The 22,477-nt window shown below is 43.2% G+C and overlaps 1 protein-coding gene across 1 annotated transcript in view; it reads left to right on the top strand.

Annotated features, from left to right (window-relative positions):
- The first annotated feature begins 612 nt into the window (after positions 1-612).
- The window catches only part of VWDE (von Willebrand factor D and EGF domains), a 44,325-nt gene continuing 22,460 nt past the window's right edge, over positions 613-22,477 (top strand). Inside the window, 11 exon segments of the mRNA XM_072650320.1 lie at positions 613-801; positions 2,557-2,785; positions 6,440-6,687; positions 8,661-8,750; positions 10,505-10,640; positions 12,706-12,923; positions 14,126-14,199; positions 15,696-15,966; positions 17,848-18,056; positions 18,289-19,247; positions 20,556-20,692. Coding sequence (XP_072506421.1) covers positions 613-801; positions 2,557-2,785; positions 6,440-6,687; positions 8,661-8,750; positions 10,505-10,640; positions 12,706-12,923; positions 14,126-14,199; positions 15,696-15,966; positions 17,848-18,056; positions 18,289-19,247; positions 20,556-20,692 — 2,760 coding nt within the window.

The following is a 22,477-nucleotide window of genomic DNA, read 5'->3' as shown; positions in this document are numbered from 1 at the left end:
ATTTATTATTTACTTCTTGGATGAATCTGTGACCCTGATGATCTGGTCCTCCCTCTGATCCTGGCTAGCCTCGTCTCCTCTTGGTAAACCTTGTCCTTGTCCTCATTCTCTAGGGCAGGCTTGGGTTCCTTCCCCTGAGCTCCTGGTGTGTGGATGCCAGGGGAGGACATGGGATGTCCTGCATTCCTGCGAGGGGATGGGCATTATTCTTCTCTCTGACAGCCTCCTTTCTGCTGCTTCTCCTGCCCAATTCTTCCTTGGAGAGATGCTGTAGCAACTCATGGCCACCATGCACCCTCCATTGCCCTCTGGGTCACCCTCAGTTCTCACTTCAGGGATCATGGTACTCTAGTACCAAGTCATGTAGCATCACTGGCACATGGACTTTGTTTGAGGAAGAAGCCTCAAGTCCAGACTGTGACCTGGATGGCCCAGGATCCTGGGTAGATCCTGAGAATGGACCAAGAGCTGGAGGAGGGGAATGGGCTGGTTGGCAGATCTTTAGGAGCTGGCCTAGTGTTTGTAATGACCCCCAGGCTTACACTGGAATCAGGGCTCCTCCTAAGTATGCCTCCAGACAGACAAGACAGACTGCATTCTAAAGCTTCATCCATGTCCCCAGCTCAGGAGTGCTCTCCTGAAGGTCACCAGATCCTCCAAGATCCTCGGAGGAATGTGCATTTTGGAGCACCGGAAGGGCAGCCGTCGGTGGGGCTGATTTGTGACCGTTCCCTTCTCCCAGGCTGGTACCGCTTCCAGATCTCAGACACTCCTGCCGAGATGCCAACTGTCTGTGTAGAGGTATTGTCTCACTTTATCTCAGCTGCACAGAAGGACTCATGATGTCTCCTGTGCTTTTCTTTCATGGTCCAGTGAATCATTATGGCCTTTGGATTTTTTGGGGAAAAGGATGGGGTAGGAGGGAAGAGATGAGAGGCTGCCTGCTGAGCAGAGTGGCCAGGAAATTGCAGGAAGCACCGACCGTGTAGGGGGAGCCATATCTTCAAAGCCCAGTCTCAGCTCTCTTTGGAGGTACTTCCAGCAGGCAGACGCACACCAGGGAAATGCCCGTGGTCAGGTGGAGGTAGTGGAGGAGGAAGGCAGGGCTGCCCCACTGAAAGGGAGGAGGAACATGCCACTTACGCTGAATTCCTGCTCAGTGATGTTTAAGCCTTCAAAGGTTAGAATCCAGGAAATAACAATGGAACTTTCCAGGCTTAGTGAGCTTCCTAGGGTGGGAACGTTTTAGCCTCTGGTTTTCTTAGGGTGCTTGAGGATATGACTGTGTATAAGTAGGTTTTTCTTGAAACTCAAAAATGCCATCCCTTAATTTATGCAGAAGGTGTGTTTTTGATAAAATATATGTAAACAAAGTTTTGTAAATTATACGACATTTAAGTGAACATGAACACACAAAGCCTGGGGGACAGGTACATAGTGTAAATATCGTTATCTTCATTTTACAGATGAGGAAACTGAGGCCTAGGGTAGTCCAATGCCTTGTCCAAAGTAATATTGCAAGTATAAAAGTCAGCATTTAAACCTGGGTTTCTCTTTATGCTGCCCCTTCTTTTACTGAGCAGAAATTTACTTTATCCATAAATAATTTTAACTGGACAAACCATAATTGGTTTTTGGAAATGGAAATCAATTGGAGAAAAAAAAGATTTTTCCTGATTCTTCTGCTCCAGGTCTGCAGAATGAAGGCCCTGCCAGACAGGGGAGCACCCAGGAGAGAGAAAGCAGAATAGAAACTCCTGGAGCAGGGACCACTTGCCTTGGGTTTTGGAATTCCCAATGCCTGGCATGTGCCTAGCACAGAGTAGGTCATTAATCAGTGCTGGCTCCTAGGAACCCCTGGGCAGTCCTGGGTGGGGGGCTTTTGTGGTGTAAAGTCCATGGTGGGATCTAGATCAAGGTCTTTGTTGAATCAGAGCGCATTTAATCTCATTCCTTCTTTCGTGCCTTGGATCTCCTTCTCTACTTGGTTTCCATTCAGAGAATCAGGGCATGTTCCACTGGAAACCTGTAGCGAGCATGGAAGCTTTTTTGTGCATCCAGCTGATTTAGAAGGAAATCCCCTGGTATGTCTGGCTTGGGATGGCCGTCAGCCTGGAAGGATGTGATGCTTGGTCTTTTAAACCCACCGATAAGTACAAGCACAACATATGCTACAGCATTTCTAGTACTAGCAGCACTCCCGAAGCTGGTGGTGTGCTGGTCTGCCCCCCCCCCCCCCCTCCACTCCACACACACACTCACACAGACACAGACACAGACACACACACAGACACACACACACACACACACACACACACACACACACACACACACACACACACACACACACCAGAAATAGGAATCTGCTCAGGCTCGGCTCCAGTGAGAGCTGCCTGGGCCGACTTTGCTGCTGCATGAGTCCTTGTGCCTGCAGGTTCTTGGGACGGGCAGATGCTCGATCCACCACTCGTGTGCCCCTTGGGAAAATGACCCAGAAACCTTTCTTGTCCCCTCCGTTCCTGCTGAGTCTTTGACTCTTTTTCCTTCGTGGAATAGGTGAACCGCTGTGGTACCCAAGTACCGCTCTGGTTATCGCTGAGAGAAGGGGAGGCCTTGCCCCTGCCAGGGGAGGCCAAGCAGCTGACAGCCTGTGCTTCCTGGGAGTTCTTTGGGGCTGCCAAGGACTGCTGCTTGTTCCGGATTTCTGTGACTGTGAGGAATTGCAGACACTTCCTGGTCTACTTCCTGCTGCCCACCCAGGGCTGTATGGGGTACTGTGCAGAAGGTGAGAGAACTCCTCTGGTGCCAATGGCTGCCATTCACATGGGCTTTCATTCAGAAATGGGGGAAAATGTCGCTATGGCATTGATGAATGAATCTAGTCCTTGTGGGTCACTGGGATCCCAGGGAGTATGAAGGTCAAACAGGGAGCATGGTCCGTATTTGAACCCAGCACCCTGACTCCAAATCCAGAGCTCTTTGTATATCTTCAACCTGCCCTGCCTCATTGACTGAACAAAGAGTGATGAAATGTTTCCCAGGTGCTCTACTTGGTGCTGCTAGATGCATAGGCACAGACACACAAGCCTGGGGTCTTTGCTCCAAACCACTAGGTGGGGGCAGGTGAGGTAGATTAGAGACCTGGTGATAAACCTGGTATCCTGTGCTTGGACAGAGTCCCAGGCTGCAGAGCATTATGGATGTCCATGGTATCTTGGGTTTCCTTGCTCTTTTTGGTCAGTTTTCCACTGGATGGTTGGAGAAAGAGTCCAGAGGGGCAAAGGAGAGAAGGGGGGACATATATAAAGTGCTTACTGCGTGCAGGCCTTGTGCTCAGCCCTGGGAATACAATACAAGCCAACGGGACAGTCCCCACCTACTATGCATTATTTCCTGAATTTTCCTATAGTGCTTCATTTGCTTTTATAGTGGAAAACCATCTTGCTACTGGAACATGCTTACAGGACTCCATTCTGTTCTGAGGCCAATTACTGTGTGGAATGGAGAGCTCTGAACTGAAGAAAGAATTATGCTCCAACTCCAAGGTTTATTTGATAGATTGGTCATATATCCTGAATTAAAATGCATTTAAGGAATTTGATAATATTGGAAAGGGATAATATTTAAGGTTTGTATTACTTTCCTCTTTTTTCTGGAATTTTAAATATGTACATTTCTGTGTCCCCTGCAATCTTTCTTTATACAGCCAGGCTCAAAGCTGACGCTTGTATAACCTTACAATACTATGGATTAGCTCAGCCTGATTTTCTTTTTTTCCTTTCTTTTAAAATTAGTTTTTGCTTTGTATTTTGAATATAAATATCCGATAGAATGGGCATTTACATAGACATAGGAGAACAGAAAAGAGGATTGTACACATGAAAATGCATAAAGCTCACTTGTCCTATTTAAACAGATTAGTTCAACCTGTTGACTTCCAAATGTGTTATGCTTTTAGGGTTGCTTCCTCACCTTTCTGTTCATTTCTCTCCATTAAAAGAGGATGTCTCAGTGATTGATCTTCATTCCTTCCTTCTCTCCCCCTCCCTCTCTTTCCCTCTCCCTGTCCCCCTTCCTCTCCCCTATTCCTAGTCTCCTTTGTCCCCTACCTCACCCAATTGGGGGAAAAATAAGAAAATCAAGGCCCTGTACAAATATGCTTAGTCAAGCAGAGTAAATTCCCACATGGCCTAGTCTGGTTTCACATTTCTGAGTTTAATAGAAGAACTGGTTTCTTTCCATTAAACAGTTAACTTATATTTGCATCACTGGAGCCTAGCATAGTGCCTGCCCTGTGGTGGTCACTTACTGCTTGCCTCATATCAGATGTGAAGAGGGTGATTGACCAACATCAACACAGGTCTGGAATGGGTCCAAATCCCAGGACTTTGTTCCAGATGAAAATGACAAACGTTCCCATTTACAGATGACAAGGCCTTTACCCAGTGACAGTCAGCGCTGCCCAGTGGGGTGGAGTACCCCGAGCCTGTACTGTGACTTTGAGCATGACATCTTGCTGAAGGGCACTTTCCTTATTTGTAAAATGAGAGAGTTCAACTGGATAATCTGGAAGGTCCTTCTCATTGCTAAATCCTATGATACTAAATTTTATTATCCCCATTACAAATTATGAAATTGAAGCTCAGAGAAGTGAATCACTCTCACCCCTAACTTCCTGTGATCCTGTAAACCCATATGGCCGGTGGGAGCCCGGGCTTAAGCCCATTTCTTTGTAGTCCAAGTCTGGGGCCTTCCCATCATGTGTATGTGTGCTTGTGTGCACACACATATTGTGCACATGCAAGTATACACATGTGAATACTGTGTGTATATACATGCATGTATTCTATGTATGCCTCCACAAATAGACATATACATATATATATGTGTATAAAATCTTGAGGTCATGGTGTCTTAGATCTAGAGTTGGAAAGAAAATTTAGAAGATATCTAGTATAAGATCATTTTATAGCTGTGGAAACTGAGGCTGTACCTGAATTACCTAAAATTTTAGTGTGTCATCTCTTACGTTATTGTTTGAGACATGTTGTTATCTGAACTGGGACAGAAAGTAACCAGCATGGAATCACTGTGGACACAGCTCCAAGTTTCTTCATTCTGGGTTAATGTTTATGACCGTCTTTGGCACTTAGTAGGTATTTAATACATGCTTATTGATTGATTGATTAATTAGTTGATTGAGTCTTATTCTTAAAGCTCCTTTATAAAAATAGACTAAGTTTAGATGTGTTCTTATAGCTGTTTCTGTCCCACCATCATCAATGTGTGCCCTTGATGAAGCAGATGTTGGCAGTACCTGTCAAAGTATGGATAGGACTTGGCTTTTCATGATGGGCTCAATTACCTTGACCTTTTTCCAGCAGACTTTCAGGATAATCTGTGGTTTGGGCTAGTTATCCTGTGCTGTGTCCACAATGGTAGAGGCATGTGCTTGGCCCAGATTGCCTGTCATTGGATGTGGCTCAGAATGGATCTTCCAGCTCAAGACCCAAATTTAGAAGCACGGTGTTTTCTTTTGGAGTACATGGGCATGAATCAATTTTCCCTAATGTTTCACAAATCCTTATGTTCAAAATTATCACTTAATAAGGGACCTGCTCTTTTTATTTAAAACAAAATAAAGCAGAACAGTGAGGCTCTTAGAAACTCTCCAGCTCTCGGAATCACTTTTAAATTTAAAATTGTAAAATCCTACTTCAATTTCCTGAAGGTAATGAGAGTGCATGCTCCTGCAACCCTGAGACAAAAGACTAGGGTCGGCTGTTTCTTAGCATTTCATGCATTTCATTAAAAAACTGGCATCACTCTTCGAAAGAGCAAGTCTTGGAACAGAGCATGCTGGTGAAATAGTATGTCGTTGGGTTTTTAATTAGGAAACTGTCTCCTTGGTAAGCTGTGGAATTGTAATGTTATCCAACTGGGGAGGTTTTATGTCTTTGGGCCACCCTTTGGAACAACATCATTGCTTCAGGGGCCAGAAATTGGTTTAACGCTCAGTCACTGAGCTTATCTCATGAGTGGAAACAATCAATGCACATAGTTGGTAGTTAACCACGCTGCCATGGAGAATTGCTGTTCCACTGGGGTTTGAGGGGAAATACATCAACAAAGAACATTTTCCACCTTGTTGAGGACTAGAAAATTACGGTGAGTTCCTTGAATTTTCTGAAGGTCATATCTCAGGTGGTCCCATATCAATGAATGGGGTCAGGCTCTTTCTCAGCAGCTTCCTAGGACCCATCATGTTTGCAATGTTTGATACTGTTTTTTATTCTAATATTTGTTCTAATGGCATGGAGGTAATTTTACTAAGAAAAAGTCATTTAAATGACTTAAATCTTGAAGCAGAATTGTTGTCTTCTCCGTGCTCCTATTTTTTTTAAGAAACTAAGCAACATTGATAAGATTTTCCTCCTAGGTCCTCCTGCTATCCCATCACCACCCTCCCCTCCAGGAGCCCCAGAGGTTGAGGTCAAGTTGATTGCATCCAAGATCTTTCTCCAATGCACCTTTGAGGGGTCCCCCACAAACAGCTCCCTGGGATTTGTCATTGCTTGGTCTCGACTTTCTTCAGAAGGACTCCGAGAAGAACTAAAGGAGGAAATCACAGTAGAGGAGTCCTCCCTTATAGAACTTGATGGTGTGAATCTTCGGCTTGGAGACAGGGTAGGTTTGAAGGATGGGACTTTCCAAATGTTATTTCCTTATCTAAAAATGGGTTCTTGTCTCCATCAGAGAGAGTGTCTGGAGTGGTTGCCATCACTTTCCTTGGCATTCATGATATTTCCAGTTATAAATGGGTGAAGGTAGAACTGTCTGTGAATATGTGAATGGTCGTTATTCACAACATCTGCCTAAAGATTTTGGTCAGTGTCTCTTGAGGTGAATGCCTTCATCTTCTGTTTCAGATGGACACACCCATACACTTTGGATCATTTCCTGATTTTCACACCTTTACTTCAGACCCATAGTGTTTAATGGATTTGCTGACCACCACTTCGTGGTGTGGGGGGACCCTGGGATGTCAAAACCTGTGTCCTTGGAGAATCAGCTCTGGTGGGCTCTCCCAGTGCTGGGAAGGCTTCATCTACTGACCTGGTGATTAAGTTCTTCAGCTGGGAGAGACTCATCACCTGCTTGGTCAAGGGAGGTTTCATTTGGGGACCACAATAATTCTCAAACACTGTCTTCTAAATAAACAGTGGGTTGGGTAAATATTCAACAATTCAAGTGTGATTCTTCATTGTAAGAAAATAGACCTCAAAGCTGTTTCATAAAAATGAACATCAAGATTTTAGGGGAAAAAAATCCAGTAATGTCCATGACCCTTTCCTTCCCCCAAATAGAGAACATTCTGAACCCTAGAAGTATAGATCATCTCATTCCTGAAGGGAATATCCATAAGATCTTAAAGAGAAAGCTTATACATTACCTAAAACACACTTTCTTTTTGAAATTTCACTGACTTTCAAGGTCAAACTTTCAAAACACCACATTATGAAGCTATGAAATATAGATTATTTTGTTAGTTTAAGCCTTTTGTCCGAATGCTGAATCTAACAGAGATAGGAGATGGGATCTTCCTCTCCCTGGCATTATTCTGTAAAGCCTGGTGCTCTGGTAGATAAAATAGTCACTCTCCTTATTGGCATAAAAGTATTGGGAAATAAATTCATCTCCCATAGGTTCACTGGAGGAATCACAGCTCTGGGAGCAGAGCAGGAGGGCCTCTGTTTCTTCCACCAGATCTCTGCACCCATTATTGGGGAAGGTGACCCCTCTTTAAAACGTTGTTCTTTAATTTTTATTGAATGGTGTTTTGTCTTGGGAGTCCAGGACAACAGTTTGGTCAGTGATAATGGCCCAGGACTAATACAGTTTGTTCACTGAATTCTCAAGGATATTCCACGGTCTGGATTTGTAGAATTGGGGACTGGGTGTCTATTACTTTGGGAAAGAGAGCAAGCTTATCCTTACCAACATCTCCACTGTAGCCAAGGTCAGCCCTTTGGTGGCTCTGCCTTCCCTACAATCCCTCTGCTGGTTGGCCTCTGGGCCTGGCCTCTTGGACTTCCATAATAATAGTTTCTTCCCTCAAAAACAAGCATCCTAAATTGAAATATCTTCTGATCCCTTTAGCCTTGTGTCTGGGTTCAAGCTGCTCAACCATGAACTCAGTCATGGTGTGTGCGTGGCTGCCAACCAAGCAATTGACCCCCAGTGTGTCTGCTCTCCTTTCTTAACAGCCTCCAACTCATGACTTCTTGACCTAGAAATGGGCTACTTTGGGGGAAAGGGTCTTTCCCTTCTCCCCCACCCCGGCCTTCCAACAAAGGCTGGATAGCCTTTTGTTGGGGATACTATAGAAGGGAGTCTTGTTCAGGGACAGGTTGGATGTGATGCCTTCTCAGGTTCCGTCCCCTTCTGAGATACTAGTATTCTGGGACGTTCACAGAGAGGCTGCTCTAGGGCTGACCAAGGAGTTTGGATCAAATCTAGGGTGAAGGAGAAGATTGAGTTGGGTCTGTGATCTTTTCTACTTTCCCTAGTGTGAAATAGAGTTAATTAACTTTCAAAATAAATGCTTTAAGAAAATGTCCTCAAAGATTTTATTGCTAAAACAGCAACTCTGTCTGCAGATTTTCTGTAGTGCGTCTGCCTTTTTCCGGGAGAACCCAGGTGTGCAAAGTGTGGTCATTGAGAGTAAAGAATTCTTTGCTGGTATTAAGGTAGGTGGAGGATAGACCTCTGGGAGGTGTCGGGAGGGAGGGAGGGGTGAGGATGTCGAGATGGGAAAGGAAAGTGACAGTGGATAGTTGTGATCTTCTATGAGCATTTCCTAGGGATACTGTCCTTGCTCAGGAGACCGAGTTCAAATCCTGACGCTGACACTGCCTTCAGTTTACCTGCTTGACCCTGTTCCCTCATCTGTTACTGGAGAAAATAGTGCAAATATGATTGGCTTCATGGGGCTGCTGTGGGGAATGTGCTTTGCTAACTAAGTTTAAAGCAGGATATCAAAGAGGATATAATGGACTCCTTGATGCATTGCTTAGAGAATGATTTAGTCACTTGAGTTCTAACCGGAAATGAAGAATGGGGAACATTTCGCACCTGTCTTATTTGAAAAGAAAAAGATGACATCCACTTTCCATAGCTTCTTGCTTGTGTGCCCCTTGCTTCCTCCCCCACCTTTGCTGTGAGGACACAGGGAAGCCTCTGAGGGACCCGATGAAAGCAGCTCACGTGTAGAGAGTACTTTCAGGTTGGCGATTTTGTTGTTGTTCAGTCATTTCAATCATGTCCAATTCTCCATGATCCCATTTGGGTTTTTTTGGCAAAGATATGGGAGTGGTTTGCCATTTTCTTCTCCAGATAATTTTGCAGATGAGGAAACTGAGGCAAACAAGGTGAAGTGACTTGCCCAGGGTCACCCAGATAGTAAGTGTACGAGACTGTATTTGAACTCAGGTGTTTCCAATTTTAGGTCCAGGACTATATCCACTGTGACACCTAGCTACCCTGGGCTCTCAAATAAATATCAACAAACAGTGAATGGCACTTCAGTTCAAAGTAATAACCATTTATTAAGCTTTCCTACTATGTGGCAGACCCTTATAAGCACTGAGGATACAAAGGCAAAAATGATAGAGAGTGGGCCTTCAAAAACCTTACATTTTTCAGTTGTTTAGGCCGAGGGGCCCCCAGAGGCCAAAGATGATCGGGAGTAGCTGGTCACCATGGGGCAAGCCTGCCTGGGAGGTCACTTTCAGCCTTTCCGTTTTCATTTTGAAATGAAATCTAGTGCATTGCAATGCTGGAATGTCGCTCAGTCTGTTCTTTTCGTTGACTGATCATCTCCGGATATTCCAGGTGGATTTTTTGACATAGTTTCACTTTGTGATGAAGCAATATGGTTTAGTGGCTGGAGTCTTGGACTTGGCCTCATGAAGGCCTGGGTTCAGATTCAGCACCTGACATTTACTAGTGATATCAAGTACCTTAATGTCTCTGAGATTCACTTTCCTCATCTGATAAAGAGGAAACCGTTATACTACGAGCCATTTAGAATCATTGAAGGACTGAATGTGTAAAGGGTTTTGCACTTCATGATGTTCTAAGGAACATCAATAAATGTTAGTCATTTCTATTACACAAAATACTTGCGAAGTAGAGTCCAGCATTCATATCAAGCACCTACTATGTGCCACGTACTACACATGTGGGAGCTACAAAGAAAGGCAAAACCAGTCCCTGCTGTGAAGGAGCTTATGATCAACTGTGTTCAATTAGCACAATGCTTGATAGCTTTCCTTATCTGTCCATATTATTGGCAGTAAAAGGAGTTACCAGAAAAGTTCCCCATTAAAATCCTTATCCTCTAAGGGAAGTAAGCAACCACAACGTAGCAATCAAGCAATGTCTCTGCAGCAGGTGCCATTACATTTACATGGTCAATATTCTAGCTTTCTCTCCATGCCAGCTCCAGCCAGAGGCAAGCACTATCTCTGAAGATGGACGAGAGCACCGACTGAAGATACAGAGCACGGTTCCTGTTCTCTGTCCTGAGCTCAGCCAAGGATGCAAAGTCTCATTGATATTGAAAACCATTGACCGGGGTAAGAGTATCTCACTGGAAGCTGTGTTACCACAACCCTCTTGGAATATGTGTTTCCCGTAGCCAGAAGTGGACAGGTGGTTATTAGGGGCAAGCCTAAGTGAACCCCAAGGAATCCTTGCTCTGAGCTGTTGGGTTCCACTGTGTGACCTCTGAGGCACTTTGAAGCAACATTTAAATGCTTCTATAACCCTTTAGTGCAGACTCAGCTTCTCTATTCACAGAAATATCTACTTCTCTGCACCGAATGAATTTAAACTCTTGCTAAAAAGGGCACCAATGACAGACCTTTTCAATCCAGGGACTGTACACCCTGCTACCAGAAGCCATCTTCTCAGAAGACCCATTTAGGTAATTATTCTTAGAGACTGATAAACACCAACCCCTGGTACACAGGCAAGGAGTCTGTGCCCCTCTCTGTAAGACTAGAGCACCCCTCTCTTCACATCCCCACCTGGGGTGAACAGGCTGAGAGCACAGCTCACTGTGCCCCCTGGCACTGTAGCCATCTGTCATGGTGTAAAGTCAAGGTGCCCTCCCAACATTGCTGAAAGTTCTCTCTGCCCTCAGAAATAGATTTTTCTGCATTGAGTCTAAAACTTCAAATGGAAAAAAGTCATTTCTAATGAACAAGGTCTTACCCATAAGAAAGAATGGCTGAGGTTTTGGACATCTACCTCTGGACTTGGCACAAGATGGTTGTCAGTGAGCAGTGCCTGACACTTCAATGCTGGGAGAGAGTGCTGCTGAGTCATCTCTGCAGTCCTGAGACTTAGGCAGCCTCCATTATTTCGCTGTTCTCACCTAATTTTGAAAAAAAGGAAAGCTCCTGGTCCCATTTTGGTCTAATTGACTCCCGAGGAAGAGAGTAGATTATATTTTCTGAAAACAAAAGTGCCCCACAAAATGCAAAGTCTTAGTTATATACACCAGGCAGTCTTGGCTCTATGGGACAGCCCGAGTACCTTGCCCTCATGGCCAATTAGGTGGTACAGGGGATTAAATGTTGGACTTGGCATCAGCAAAACCTGAGTTCAAAATCTGTCTCAGATGTTTTCCTAGCTGTGTGATCCTGGGAAAAATCACTAAATCTTTGCCAGACTCAGTTTCCTTGTCTATCAAATGGGAATTATAAGAGCTTGTACCTCACAGAGTTATGAGGGTCAAAGATAATGTATATAAAGCCCTCTGCAAACCTTAAAGTGTTCTAAAAATGTTAGTTATAGGTACAGGCAATACCCCTAAATGCCTTGCCCCTCTCTTCCCTCCACTCACAACCTACCTCTAGTCATGTGCTTAGCCAGTGAACTTTTTAAAGAAAAAACCAGCACCAACACACAATTAAAAGCAAATTATAGCCCAGTGAATTGATAAGCTCCCCAACTCATTTTGATACCGCCTCAGAGCAGTCATGATTCATAGCCCAGACAAGGCTCGATGCTTTTCCAGAGGCTCTTTTGTTGCCAGAATCACCAGATAGACTGAGTACATAAAAGACCTTGATGCATAATTTTCATTCCCCACTGTGGAATTTTATCCAGGTGTATAATATACAGTATACAGTACAAAGTAAAATAAAGTATATTGAATACTTTAGGCAATGGGTAAGATAGAAAGAGCTAAGAGGAACTACGCTGTAAAAAACAATTGGAGTTGATGCTAAATTCTGAAACATTTTGTATGTATCAATTTGTCCAAACATTCCTTTCCTGATGTACTTGGTGGGGAGACTGAGCAAGGTATCCTGACAACTACCATGAGCAGCCAAGCCAAAGAGGCCATTTCTTTAGATGGATCAATTCCAAGGGAACTCCAAGAAAGATGGAGTGGGATCTCTTCCTGGTCTGGGACTTCCTCATATCACCAAGTTGCCTCATCTTTATCAAAAGTCATTGTCCAGCAGCTCTGTAGAGTAGGAATGACCATCTGTAAAGGACAGAGAAGTTTTTCTGTCCCAAATCTGTCCTCTGGCATGTGCTAAGTCATTGATCCTAAAATTCTTTGCCATGTACATGTCCCTCTTAGAGACAAACTCTGATCTTTTTTTTTTTTTCTCACTAAAACAGGTAATGAACCACAAGGTTTCAATCTGGCTCTTTCTCATTGTCAAGTGGACCTTCCTGAAACATCATCCTGTGAGAATGGAACCTGCAGCCAGGCCATTATTTATTTCACAGCCATAATAGACTTTTCACGGGATGGAGACAGAGTTACTGAGATTGTTGCAGAGCCCGTTGTCAGTGAGAACTTCCTGTGGAGCGGCTACATTCCCAGAAGCACACAGGTGGACACATAGCCAAGACCTCTCTGAAGAGAGAGTCATACAACAAACACACATGCACGTGTTGGGGGAGGGGGAAGAAGGCTATCCATGAGGAAGACCTTGCACCTGTCACTTGCATGGGACACAGGGACACCTGCTGTCTGAGTCTGCTTGTTCTCCCATAGGCAGCTCTTGGTCCCGGAGAAGGCTCATCACCAACATGTGGTGACGTTCATGTTCTCCCCGGGTTCAGAGGAAATACACTTCCCCAGTCACCTCTGGCTCCCGAGTCTTTACCCATAATTTACATTAAATGTATTGACGTAGTCAGTGACTCACAATGACGCCTTGAAGATCTTCAACATAGCCATTGCTTAGCAATAAGGGAAAAGAAATACTTCATGATAATAATGTCATATCTACCCATATATTAAAGCAAACTGCCCTTTTTTGAAAAATGTATATATGTCTACAAACTCCCTCTTAGAATTAGATGTCAGATTCTCATGTTCAGTCCCTGCTTAGGGCACTTAAATTTAACCCCAAACCATGCAACCTTTCAAGTGTCCATATCTACAGTTTCTGGTGATAATAATACTGTCAGTTCTATTACATGTAATCATGTATTGTTAATATGTTAAGCAGTATGTGTTACATTTAATATCTTAATTATTGTATTCATAATAGTAGCTAACACCTATTTGGGGCTCTAAGGTTTCTGAGGTACTTTATGTATGGTCTATGTTATATACATGTTGTATGATATAAATACACACATATACATACTCACAGATATATTTGCACGCATGTAAATGTGTGTGTGTATATGTATATGTGTCTATTTGTCTATCTATCACATGTCACAGTCAGAGGGGACAGAACTTGCTTGTCCCAGAATCCTCCATCAGACTTGACCTTTTTTTAATAACAAAAGTTTTTTATAACAACAGTTTGTTTTGAAGCTCTGAGCAGTCTTAATTCAGCTACAAAACAGGAAGAGATGGCATATGATAGACACATAAACATGTATGTATTTAATACAGTTCGTGATTTCTAGCTGAAAAAATCTGCTTTATTTTTCATTCATTTTCTGTGATATTTTAGAAGAGAAGTGAACAATAATTCAAACAGAAGATTAATCGTGTTGAGGTTATTTCGTGATTTAGTCTCTCAGAAGACAGTAAGTGGTGATATAACATGCTGAAAATGTCTTTTCTTTCCAGATCGAAGTAAAGGACCTTCCCACGGCCAGCTGCTACTCGTTTACTGATCCTCATATCATTACACTGGATGGGAGGTAACCCACTAATTTTGGGGGGGAAAGAGAGTTCTGACATTTAGGGGCCCACAGAACCACTTGGTTATTTCAGTGGAAACCCTGCCTACCTTAAAAAAACCTTAAGGGTCAGTGAGGACATATTTAAGTCCACACTGAGTTCTTACAGTATTTGTAACCTTTTAGTTGTGGACGTGCTTGGATATTTCCCCTAACATCTCAATTGTATCATCAGGAAGCAATGATGAGTTCTGTTTCCTCAAAATGTGAATTCCCACCTGAAATTTCCCTTACTGGAAAATAATCCTCACTGTGTTGTTGGCATCTTACTACTGGGTCACAAGGAACACAACTGTTCTTTGTACCAGAATTCTGTCTACTAGACGTCTTTGGGTTATTGGAATCTTATTCAAGGGTGGAGCAATGGGGCTGGCTAATGTTCACCAAGAACAAAACAGAAAACCCAACTCCTGTCTTGTTTGGGCATAACTTGTGTTGGTCATGGATAGATTTCTTCAAAGAAGGGAGTGTTTATCTACCTTTAGGAAGGGAGGGTTATGTTCCATAGGATGATAAAGTGTCCTAGATTTGAAATCACAAGGTCTGGGCATGACCCAAGCTCTGTGTTATCTTGGACAAGTCCCTCCTATCTCATCTGGGAATGAGGAGGTTGGTCCAGACGATCTCCAAGGGTTTTTCCACTTCTAAAATCCCACTCTGAGATGGGCAACCACCACATTCCATCTGTGCTTAAAGCTTCTCACCTCTCACTTTTCCTAGAGGATAACTGGAATCTCCAGCCCAGGGCTGAGATAAGCCAGCAGCATCACGAAATCCAGGCAGCACATGAGTGCTAGGGAAACCACCTCTTAATCCACTCCACAGATGGCAATTCTAACATGATCAAGTTTCATTGAATGTTAATGATGCTGGACTAAAATGACCACATCTGGATGCCTAGAAGATAACTATGGGACAGCTCCAGAAGGATGATACTCTAAGCATTCAGAAATGTAAAACATATCTGGAAATGGTGCCATACACAGGGACATTATTTAATGACCAAAGCTCATTCTTTCTTCATCCTGGTGGTTTATGCCTAATAGTGTGTGTGGGGGGGGGGGGGCGGGGGATTCCAATAGTGAAATTACTTTTTCAGATAGATTTACACAGGTAGTGTGGAGAAGACTATTTGCTATTTATAGTTTGTCAGTCAACAAGCATTTATTAAACATCTCCGATGTGCCAGGTGCTGGACATGTAAAGAAAGACAAAAGCCAGTCCATGCCATTAAGAGGCTTACCTCTCAATGGGTATATTACTAATACAACTGATGGAATCTTAACAGGAGGTAGAGGCCATGCCAACTTCCTGAGAAACTGAGACCCAGGGGAGTTAAATAATGGTTTTCCTAAATTTCCTAAATAAGATTTTCCTAAATCTGAACAACACTTATAGCACTAATACTTTGAGAGATAATTATTTTCAGCCTGAACCTTTTTCTTCTCTCATGAAAGGCATTATGAACACTTCAAGACTGGAACTTTTGTGCTCTACAAGAGTGTGTCACGAGATTTTGAGGTCCATGTTCGCCAGTGGGACTGTGGAAGCTTTCACTACCCTGTGTCTTGTAACTGTGGGTTTGTGGCTAAAGAAGGAGGCGATGTGGTTGCGTTGGACATGTGCGGTGGTCAGCTCTATGAGTCACAGCCCTATTTATTTGTGAAGAGCAGAGACCCCACCAGCAATATCAAGATTAGGGAATCTTATTTAGGAAGAAAAGTCACGGTATGTAATAGATGGAATTTATTGTGAGAATCCTCTCATCAGATGTCTTTGTTTTCCTGTACAATTGATAGTTTCACATCCAAAGTGTTTTCTGACTTTATGATAGCACACATCATAAAATTGTTCAATTGGTCTTCTGTCCAGTATCAAATGCAAAATTAACTCTAATCTTCAGAAGCATTACTTCTGTCTCCTACAGATATTTTTATGCTGGTAAAACTTGAATCAGAAAAATCAGCAAATGCCTTATTTGATGCAAAAGAAGGTTCTTGTTGCTAGTGAAGATAGAAAAATGTCGAATTTATAATCTGAAAGCTACTATTTAACAGAGATCAGAAGGATATGATCAGAAGTTTAATTTGATATATATTATTTAATTAGTATTCATAAACATTTTAGTTATGGCATGAAATTGGCAAGATATCAGACGCTTTGATGGGACCATACCTAAAGGGGCCAAGGTCTCCCAGTGCATCCTGGGCCATCTCCAGTCATCCTGAGGAATATCAGGTCTCTGGATTCAGATGGCTCTGGAGGAGAAGTGAGGCTGGTGACCTACACAGCCCTCCCTCACTCAAAACAAAGTCAAGTGCAAGTCATGTCATCATTTCTCTAATGGCATGATCTTCTTCAGCAATGAAGGATGAACACACAAAACCTCCTACAAAGACATTCCATTCAATATGTACCTATTAGTCCTTACAATGTATGAGGCATCAGAAATTATACAAGGGCATGGATGAAATAGTCCTTGCCTACAAAGTGCTTCCAGTCTACAGGGATTATCATCCATTATCTTTTCATCCTTTCCTTCTACGTGATTCTTTTCTATGTTCTTCTACAAATGCTGCAAAGACAATTTACCCAACATACTAGAAGCCTTTCTCTGCAGTTTAAAAACAATGTCATAGAAACCACGCCCCCATGTATATGAGGTCCTTTCTTATCCTTCTGGCTGTATCTCCCTGCCGCCAAATTTATTTTGTGTGTATGTCTGTATCTACATGTGATTTCCTCCTATAAAATGCAAATTCTTTGAGGACAGAGACTGATTCATTTTTACTTTGCATCTCTTGGGTTAGCCCAGTGCCTGACACATGGTAGATGCTTACTAGATGCTTATTGGTTGGTACCATTACAACCCTTTGGCTATCCATGTCTTACCTTTCACTCTTTCTATTGGACCAACCCATCTCCTTTTCCAGTCATGCATGTGCATGCAGAAGTCTTTTCTACCCCTTCTTGTGCACAAGTCATTGGTAATATGCAGCAACCAACTTACATGCCTACCATGCATGCTCTGTCCCTTACCTAAGTCACCCACAATTTTGAGTCATTGTGTCTCTTGATTCATCGCTATCTAATATGATCAGAAGGATTATTTGTGTTGAAAATGTGCTTTCACAGCCAGATATGGGATAGTCTTGAAGAAACATGTTATATTTGAGAGATATTTTAATGAAATATCAGTAATATTTAATAAATGTTTAATATTTAATGAAATATCAGAAATATCAGTATCTGTGGGATAGTGGAAAGTGGCTCAAGTTTGAGGTCAGAAGTTGGTTCAAATCTTGACTCTGCCACTTAAAAACTATGTGACCTTCTTGGTCTCAGTTTCCTGCATGGTCTAAATAAGGCGCATGGGCTAGACAACTTCTTGGACCCCTTCTACCTCTAAATCTGTGATCTAGGAGCTTTACATTTAGATGACAAATTATGAAAATGCCTTATCACCTAGTATGGATGCAAAAGTCAGCCTATAATCCTGAGTCAATATTTATTCACCCACCTGAACCTTTCAAGCGGTGAGTACACTCAGTGAGATATGCTTAGATGCCAGATTGCCATCTGCCCATCTCTCATTGTGTTTGTGTTCAGATATTCTTTTCTTCTGGAGCTTTGGTTCGTGCCGATCTTAGCGAATGGGGCATGAGTTTGACGATCCAGTCTCCTAGCTCAGACTACAAAAACACCCGGGGACTTTGTGGCACCTTTGATGAAGACCCAGAGAATGACTTCCACGACAAACATGGCACCATGATCAAGAACCATCCCAATCCATACCTCTTTTTTATTAATGAGTGGAGGTAAGGAGGTCAGTTTTTTTTTTCCATTAGGGTGTGTGTAGGTAACAATTTGAATAGTACAAAGCTTTGCATTCAGTAGTGCTTAATTAATGCTTCATCCATATCTTTTAAAGGCTCTAACATACTCTGTATTTCTCACTTCCATACCCTATGTTCTTTTGTAGTGTGAATGCATCAGTGGGTCAACTGTCTTTTTTTTATTCTGTTATCTTGTCTTTTTATCCCCTGGAAGGATATCACCAGGAAAGAGTATGTTTGATAAACTTCCAATCTCTTTGAAATCTCCTGGAAAAACCTCCTACTGCAGTTGTGTAGGAGACAAGGCTAGATTCCAATCTGTCAATCCTCTGGAGAGTCACCTTCAATCAGAAGTCACTTCAGGCTGCAATGACAGTGAACATGTCAGACGTCCTTCTTTGATACCAGATCTAGACATCATTATGGAGTACATCAGCGCTGACGAACTGAGTGGAAGTTTAAAGAAGCGTTCATTGAAAGAAGAAAAAAATCCAGGTTCCCTTTTTTCAAACCAAGAAAAATATGTCAATCTAACGAAAGGAGATTCCAAGGGACTGAGTCCTCATAAGGACAAAGGGAAAACAGTCCCTTTGAAAGTCAGGAGACGTATACAAAATTGGGACTACCGTCTCCAAGAAAGACAACCTGTCCAAAACAGGCAGAAGAGACAACATTTGCATGAATATCCTCCCACATTTTCTTTCCCCAATCTCAGCCCCACTGACCTGGAAGGATTAAGCTATTTTTTTCCTGAGGACCATGCTACCGACACACACCAAGAGTTTGTACCCTCATGGCCCACACCTTCTGGACTGGTGGAAGCCCATGTGTTGGAAGCTTGCCATCAGACCCTGGCTAATTCCAGCATTGGAAGGTACTGCGCAGAGTTTCTTGGTGAGAGAACAGACAATGTTGTTGAGATGTGTGTGAAGGACGTGCTGCTGAAAGATGACCTTAGCTGGGCAGAAGCGGGTTTGGCACTCTTAGAAAATGAATGTGAAAAGAGAATTTTGGAGGAAAGAAAGTACAACACAGAAGGTTATGGCCAAGCCATTGAAGAAATTCTTCTCGTGTTAAAATGTCCTAATTTGTGTAGTGGACACGGACAGTGTATGGAATGGGGATGTGCATGTTTCCAAGGCTTTAGTTCCTTTGACTGCAGTGTCTTGTCTGGTAAGTAAAAGAGCTGGAAAATATCAGTGTGCATTGTATAAAGAGAGGCCATGTTGGTGTTATTAGTACTTTCAAAACACTTTCTTAAGTCTAGAAAATCAACACAATAATAAATCAAGCTCTTGATTATAGCATTTGCAGAGATGTAAATGTTCATGCTGAAAACTGAACAGTTGGCAAAACTTGACCCTTGGAGACTAGCCTCTCTGTTCTCCCTGATGACTCTCCCTGTCTCACCTCCAGGCGTTTCCGCTAGTCTCCCTGTATGCCTGGGAGGTGCTCCCCTTTCCCCTTGGCCCCAGTGAATCTCTCGCTTTCTTTGAGATGAAGCTAAAGGATCATAGGCTACATGAAGCATTTCTGATCCCCAGCTTCTGGGGCCCTGCTCCAAACTACCTTAATAATGTTTGCTAAACTTTGGATGGTGCTCTAAGGCTTAAAAAGCACTTTATAAATATTATTTCATTAGATCCTCACAGCAACGCTGAGAGGCAGGTATTACTCTCATCTCCATTTTACAGAAGAGGAAACAGAGGCAAACAGAGGTTAAGTGACTTGCCCACAGCCCCATTGGTACTAAGTGTCTGAGGCAAGATCTGAGCTCAGGTCTTCCTGACGTAAGCCTAGTACCTTTACCCACTCTGTTTCCTGGATTTAATGACTGTGTATCTATGATTATTTATCCCCTCTATCCTGACGTGGTGCGTTTCCAACATTCCTTTGTTGTCCCCACTATGAGCATGTAAGACCCCTGTGAGCAGGGATTGTTTCCTTCTTGGTACGTGTGTCCCTAGCATCTGGCACAGTGCTTGGCACTTAGACAATACTTGATTGATTGATCCATGTGTGCCCTTGGTGACAACATTCAGGAAAGCTCATCACCAGCCCCTCCCTACCACCTCCTTCAGCCTCTTGGTTACCAGCTCGCTCTCTGTGCAGAAAGGACAGGGAGGAATGGAGGAAGCTTCTTAGTAGCCACCGAAGAATGAAGGTGGCACCAGAAACATGTCTTTGGCATCACCGCAGGGAGCCAAGGCCACAGCAGTGCCCAGTGGGCTCCCCCTCCACCCCAGGTGCCCAGTGGCTGCACCTCATCCCTTGATTGATGCGGCACAGTTCTATTTAATGGATCCCAGGAATTTAAAACAATATGTGATTAGCACACACCTTCCAGCAGAGGCTACATAGTATTTCATTCGGGCCATTCAAAACATTTTGTGGCTGGTTTTTTTTTTTTTCCTACCAAGTACATGTTTTCAACCTTTTTATCAATGTTTGATGTACTCCCCTCCCTTCCTCGCCCCCAAGACCAGGCTCCAACACTCACTGAGCTTGAGAATGCTGGCTTGTGTGACGTCCACCTGGACAGCTGTTCAACAGTGAGAGTTTTTGGGCACGGATTCCGAGAGTCACCAACCCTTAGATGTGAGATGAGTCGGCAGCAGGTAGGTCAGTTCCTTTCAGTACAGAGAATGTTGGCAAGGGGTTCTCCTCACCACTCTTCCTTCCTTCCCCAGGTACCATGTCCTCCCTCCCCTTACATACATGAGTCTTCTTCTCTAGTAGAATGTCACCCGCAGGAAGACAGGGATGGTTTCCTTTTTGCCTCGGTGTCCTCAGCACTTAGCACAGCGCTCAGTAGATGCTGATTGGCTGGAAGGGGAGGGGTGGTCTGGGCTCCCAGTGTGAAAACAAGATGTGCCTAGCAGCTTGTGGTGTTTCATGATCTTCCGCGCGGCCCATCCGGTTCTTTACTCACATCCCATTCCATTATAAGACAAACAGAACAACTTTCAATGTGGGAGGTCATTGTTTTTAAGGGTGATTTGACCATTAACACGTTAATTCATGACTTCACGTTGCTCTCAATGAAGTATGGAACAGTTAGATTTCATCTACATGGCCCCAGAAAACTAAACCAGCAGTAATTAGTAATAACAAAGTGGTAAAATGTGTCAGGAAAAAATATATCCTAAGAAACCAGGAGAGCCGTCCAGAAAGGGGAGGGGCCACCTGAGGAGGGAAGGAGCACCTCTCAGAAGTCTGCAGGCAAGGGCTGGCTGACCATTTGTTGGGTATGGTCTAGTGAGTCCTTCTAAACTGATTCTGGATAGGACTAGATGGTCTATGAACCCCCTTCTAGCTAACATTCTGTGACCCTGAAATGGTTCTAGATGAACAAAGCCACCCCCTAGTATCTCCCATAATAATAGCATGCAGCAAGGAAGATTGTTAGCTTTGTACCCAAGAGCAGTGACTCCCAAGAACTACAGTTATTCAGAGAATTTGCCCTAATACCCTATGTAAACAAGCAATGAATTTATGAACTTTTGTTGCCTTCATAAGAAGATAGTGTGTGAAACAGTAAAACTCAGTAATGGGAAAAAGATAGTTGGACTCACAGTGTTTATTTGAGTCAGTATCTCTGAAGAGTGCGCAGTCTCTTGGTCTTGTGACAAGATCCTTAGAGTGACATCAGATAACATTTTTATGACTTGTCAAGCCCAAGCCCAATAGATGTGTGCTGTCAGGGAAGGTCTACCAAGTACTGGTTTTCTGACCTGAGACCATTGTCAATGCCTTTCTCCTGTCTCCTAAATACAAGGGAAGTAGAATGAAGAGTAGTCATTGATGTCAGACTGAAGGATTGTCCTCAACCCAATCATATCTGCACTAAAAAGGGAAGAAGTCTCACACCAGCATGGTAAAAGACCCACCAGACCCCAACGAATTCACTGCCTCCTGAATTCATTGTCCTATTCTAGTTTCAAATATCTTTAATAATTGGGCGGTTCCACTGCAACTGCCAACAACTCTGTTCTGGCTGGGTTTTCTTAGTCCAGTAGATGCTGTAGTGGGGGGCTTCTGGGACCAGCTGTTCCTCAGCTGCCCATGATGGGGTCATCCCTGCATGTCAACAAAGCTGTCATTCCCACTCAGTCCTTCCAAGACCACTCTACCTGCCCCACATCTTCATAACTAGACATCAAGAGCCAACATTTTGTGTTTGCTGCTGAGACTTTCATTAGACAGTGACAAGTTATATCAGATCTTGTCAAATGAAGGCAGTCCTTTTTTGCCAATTAGAGGGAAAATGACCGCCTCCACAGTGTTACACAGTGTCAGATTCCCTGGTGTTTCAAAATGATTTATTTTTATTCCTTGATGTAGATTGGGAATAAGGTTTAAATGAAAAAAAATTAATACATTTCTGGGCATAATGTGACATA

Source organism: Notamacropus eugenii, chromosome 3 (genome assembly GCF_028372415.1).
Source record: "Notamacropus eugenii isolate mMacEug1 chromosome 3, mMacEug1.pri_v2, whole genome shotgun sequence".
Taxonomy (NCBI): Eukaryota; Metazoa; Chordata; class Mammalia; order Diprotodontia; family Macropodidae; genus Notamacropus; species Notamacropus eugenii.
This window is presented reverse-complemented; position numbering and strand designations above follow the sequence as displayed.